At 49.6% G+C, this 5,245-nt stretch overlaps 1 protein-coding gene across 1 annotated transcript in view; it reads left to right on the top strand.

The window, feature by feature from the left end:
• Positions 1-2,089: 2,089 nt before the first annotated feature.
• Psmf1 (proteasome inhibitor subunit 1) overlaps positions 2,090-5,245 on the top strand; it is a 20,704-nt gene continuing 17,548 nt past the window's right edge. The window contains exon 1 of the mRNA XM_005363173.1: positions 2,090-2,371. Coding sequence (XP_005363230.1) covers positions 2,243-2,371 — 129 coding nt within the window. The 5' untranslated portion in view covers positions 2,090-2,242. The remainder of the gene's footprint in view (positions 2,372-5,245) is intronic.

Below are 5,245 nucleotides of genomic sequence, written 5' to 3'. Positions count from 1 at the left end.
TCTCCGTAATGCTAGAAGTAGCTCTTACCTGAGTGAAACATTCCCAGTACCCCAGTCTTGAGTTGGGACATCTCTGAGATCTTTCATACTCTCCCCTCACTGGTCCCCAGCAAGTGTGAGCCCCAACGGCCCACAGAGGCTTGTTCAGGCACCTCCTTTAGCCCACCCCTCCTGAGAGGTACTGGAATCCGCTCCCAAATAAGCCACTCAGAATGTCTTTCCCCAACAGGATCTTTTTAAGCCCAGGATGGCCTTGAACTCATTACCCTCTGCCCCTTCCTCCCAAATACTGGAATTACAGACACAGGCCCCCATACCTTCAGCATTGACTTTGGGAGAAGTCCTGCTAAGATAGCCCCTGGTGTATAAAAGAAAGGGGAGGTGTGTGGCTGCAACTCACAATGACTTGCAGTGCGGAACCAAAGGATAGGAGAGAACTGACTGCTCGTGAAGTAAGAGGCTGCACTAAAAACAAAAACAAAGACAAAAAACAAACCAAGACAACAGGGAAGAAAAAAACTTAAACGCATTAATAAAGCTGACCAAAAGTCTAGCCTGCCCTTTATTATCATCATGAGGCAGCAATTCTAACCTACCTCAGTGATAAAATTCTCCCCTTACTGGTGCTGATAGCTTTCTCTGCTGCATGCTACCCCCTTGGCATGCCGCCGACTTCTGGAGCAGAGTGTAGTTAAGATGAGCAGGAGATGAGAGGGGCGGTGCTGATTCTCCGGTCTCACAGGAGGAGCTTCACTTCACAACGCTGCCTCTGCACATTCTGGTCCCTTTCACAAGGAATTTTTTCTTTATTCTCCCATGAGAGCTCTGTGCAGTCGGTCATCTCTTTCTCCAAGAAACCCATCCTGACCCTCACATGCATGGACCACATGATTCCTGGGGCCTTGTGTAGGCCTCTGAGCACTTCCAAAATGGCAGTTTCACACTGGATTGCTTTTGTCAGTTTTGTTTTTTAAAAACCACTAGACAGCTCCATTAGGACCAGACAATGGCTTGTTCACCTAGGCACAAGAGCTGAGGGAAGTCAAGCTCTTATAGGCAGGAGAGCAGGGGGTGAAAGGACACTTGGAGGTGACATCAGAAAGACGTAGGGTCTGTGGAGTAAGAGGGTGGCAGACCTAGAGTGGACTTCTCTTCTCCTTTGTGGTGGGAGTTCCGGGTGGTTTGGACTTAAGGAACGTGATCTTCCCTGTGTGTTAACAGAATTTCTTTGGTTGCAGGCTGAAAACAGCGTAGCAGAAAAGGCTGGTGCCAGGTACCCAAGTGAAAAACAGCAATGGCTTGGGTCATGGTACCAACCAAGATGGGGAAAGTGACTTTATTTGACTATCAAAAGGTACTGAACTTGAAGAAACTTGGAAAAATAATAGGTGGTAAAAATCTTGACAGAGACAGACTAACAAGTGACTGACATTTGACTATTGGCTCACGGGCTCCAACAATGCTCTGATCTGGTTTGTCACTTGCAAAGGGAAGGAAGGTAATAGAATAGACCCCATGAATTTGTTAAAAGGGGGTGTAAAGGTTTTGGCACAGGATTTGGCATGCGATCTGCATGTACAAAAGCTATCCTAGAAGCCAATTTACCAGCTCCCAGGAGCATCTAAACCACTTACTGGATGACTGTGACACGGCTTCCAAATCTACAAAGTGCTAGAGTGCTGTCGTTAATACCAACTGCATAAGAGATAATCTGGGGAGTTCAATAAATGCATCCAAGTTTAGCATATAGAATAAGGTGCTACCAGGCAAGCACTACAGGCACGCTAATAAATTATTATAAAAAAAAAACAAACACCTAAACCAGATGGTCTCAGTTCTTCCCCAGCCTAGTACAAACTCCACTTCGCAGATGAGACGGCTGCTGTAGTTGGCAGCAAGGTGGCCTCTCTCCAGGCATGAACTGCCTGACACTTAGCGGTTGGCCTGCTGTAGGCGGAAGCAGAATCTGGCTTTGAGAAACCGAGTCCCAGCCCGTGCTCCCTGGCGGAACCTTCCAGCGAGGCGCCAACAGTTCCAGCCCGGAGCGTATACAAAGCTAGGAGCTATTTCCGGCGCAGGTTTCTGTGTTTCTGCGCAGGTGCGTACGGAGCACGGAGCCGAAAGCGAAGGGAGTTTCTACCCCAGGCGTTGCCACTGCGCGCAGTCCGGCTCTTCCGAGGCGGAGCGGCTTGCGGCACTGCCAGCTCCTTTCCTTTCTTCCCCACAGAAGCCGCGAGCGTCCATGGCGGGCTTGGAGGTTCTCTTCGCTTCGGCCGCGCCGGTCATCAGCTGCCCGCAGGACGCGCTCGTCTGCTTCCTGCACTGGGAAGTGGTGACAAACGGCTACTATGGCTTGGGCACCGGCGACCAGGTACGCTGCGGAGCCGGCCTGGGTGGAGGGGAATCCGAAATCAGAGGCCCAGAGGCCTCGCCTGACCCTGCCAAGCCAGGGCCCCGGGCTTCTGACTCCGCACTTTAGCGCGCCTGGAGCTGGTGCCAACAGCTGGCACAGTGTGTGTGTAAACCCGAGAACGGAAAGGCGTCCCGGCACAGCCTAGCAGTCGCTCAGGCCATGTTGTGTGGATCTGACACCGAGACACGCTAATAGCTTCCTCAAAGTCCCCATCCATCCAATTTCCACAAAGCATCGTTATACAGTCATGGCGTGGGCTACTCAATGCTACACACCTCACTCAAGACACACACCGCCCCCCCCCCCAAATCTGGTTCCAAGCACAGGTGTAGTGGTGAACTTTGACCTACTCGGCCATATTCTAGAACCCCCACTCAGCAGGATGGACCAACCACCATCTACTCACTACTCTTCTTCCCGTTCTTCCCTTAGCTGTCTCCACCAGAATCCCATCTACTCTCCTATCTCCAGATTCTGCCACTTAACTGATGGGGCCTCGTTGACATCCGCATACAGGCCCAGTATATATGACGGATTCTCTGTCCTAGCTGCCTCCTTTTCGCTGCCCCTTCCTCATGGCCGCTATGTCTACCTGTATGGCAGGTTTTGGGGTGAACTGGCCCTAGTCCCTTTACTGCTCCCTCAATACTCATCTGCTCCGTCAGAGGAAGTATCCTCCCGGCCACAGTCCCACATACACATCCTTGGGGACTCAGGGACTCCAGGCCCCTCTGTCTCTATCTTGACAATCAAAATTCAGACCAGTTCTGGGAAGAAGGTCCTCTCACCCCCTGGATCTTACAGAGAGACTTCATCTTCGTCTCATTTCTAACTGCATCAATTCCCAAGCCCCTACTTATTTTTAACTTCTTTGATATGTATGTTAGTACGCTTTCTCTCCTAACACAACTTTATGAACTCCTCCTTTGACACACTTTGACCTGGCTGAACACTTAACCCCTGCTGGAGTTCCATCCTTGTCTGAACTAAGACCACTCTACCCCTTTCACGCTTTACCACCCATCAGAAGGAAGCAATACACAAAGATTTTTATTGATTTCTTTACTCTCTCAGTTCCTTACCAAACCTCAAGTAGTACCCAGAACTAGAAGATGCAGGATCCAGACATCTCCCAGAAGGACAAGGAGCCTGGAGGCTAGGGGTTTTGGAAAGCACTGCCTGCTGTCCCTTTGTCTACCTGCATGCCCTTAGAGGAGTCAGGGTTGTGGTGTGTTTGTTTCCTGCTGTCCCATCTCCGAGTCCTTGCGGGGCTCAGGTTGCACTTGTCCACTCGCTGCAGATGGGTGTACTCGTGTTCAGAGTAGAAGTCAAAAGGATTTGGGAGGCATCTTTGCTGTTAATTTATCTAGTAGAGAATTTTATTTTCTAGCCGGGGCCAGCAAACCAATAGTGCTTGCCTGACTCGGAAGGCATTTGTATTGTCTCTCTAGCCGCCTCCTGCCACCCACCCTCCCTGGAGTGATAACAGGGAAACAAAGTCCTCAGAGTACACACTGGACTGTGTGACACCATCTGGGCGGCTAAATGGAAAGCTATCTTATCCACTTTCTCTTGGGCTTTGTGTCTAGCACTGTAGAGCTGTGCATGTAATATTTGATTTGAAGACCAACAGATCCCTTGACTTGGAACAAAAATCTTACATTGGTTTGGCCTCCCTTTTGAGGTCAGGGCAAACAGCTCAGTAGCTGTGTGGATGACTTAAGTGGCGGGACATGGAGATGGCCATAGACATAGAATTTGGCTTTCTGTTGTGGGAGTCTGAAGATTATGAAGAAAGAGAAAATGACCTGTTTGTGTGGTTTTGGTGGTTGGTTGGTTGCACTCTAGTCTGTTGGCACTGGGGGAGCTCAGCGGCCATTAAGGATGTTTCTAAAGTTCCCCTTCGCTTCTCAGGACCAGTCTGCTGGGGAAGCTCTCCAGCCTGCCCTGCACTGCCCTTGAACAGGTCTCAGCTCCTCTCAGGCCGTTGAGTTCTCAAGTGAGAGAGTTAAATTATACAAACACGCATTGGTCACTTGCCAACCATCGCCTTCTGGGACAGTTGATATTTATATCAAGGTGCCGAGGGCGGCCACATGAAGTGTTGGGCCTGTGCCACTGCTGTTTTCTGAGGAACAACCAGTCTTATCACAGTGAGGCGTCAGCTTTACCCGACCCCAGCAGTTCTCTCTGGCTCTGGAATGAAGGTGTTGAGGTGGGGAGCAGAACAGGTTGTCTGTATGCCGAGAACACATGCTGGAGGCACACACGTAGGAGGTAGGAGAAAGCCAAAGGCCTTGACAGGACATAGATAAGGTATGTCACCCCGGCTTCCAAAGTAACCCTTAAATCTACAGCACTGTGGGAGTCATCCAGTTTAGGCAAGAGAGTGGTTTCTCGGGGCCGTGCTTAGTTTCGCTTTCGTTTCCCCACGCTCTCCCCTTTGAGGCTTGTATGATTGTCACCTAGCCAAGTTTGACTGGGCCTCCTCTGCCAATGGATTTCCAAGCACCAGGGGTGGCTTCCCTTGTCCTTGTGTGTAAAATCTTTCACATCTGGACCTTTTCTTTGTCAGTGTTTTCCATCTCTAGCCTCCTTCCCTTCCACATGTTCTCATGAACACAGCTTCTAGTCATGTTCTATGTTGGCAATGTAAATGTGTGGTTTTTAAGGTTTTTTTTTCATAAATGATATTGGACCTTAAACCTGAGCAAGCCAGTAGGCAGTGTTCCTCCATAGCTTCTGCTTCAGTTCCTGCCCTGTCTTTCTTCTATGATAGACTGTGATGTAGAAAACTAAATAAAATAATAAAGTAAATAAAAATAAACCCCA

This window comes from Microtus ochrogaster, linkage group LG8, assembly GCF_000317375.1.
Source record: "Microtus ochrogaster isolate Prairie Vole_2 linkage group LG8, MicOch1.0, whole genome shotgun sequence".
Taxonomy (NCBI): domain Eukaryota; kingdom Metazoa; phylum Chordata; class Mammalia; order Rodentia; family Cricetidae; genus Microtus; species Microtus ochrogaster.
This window is presented reverse-complemented; position numbering and strand designations above follow the sequence as displayed.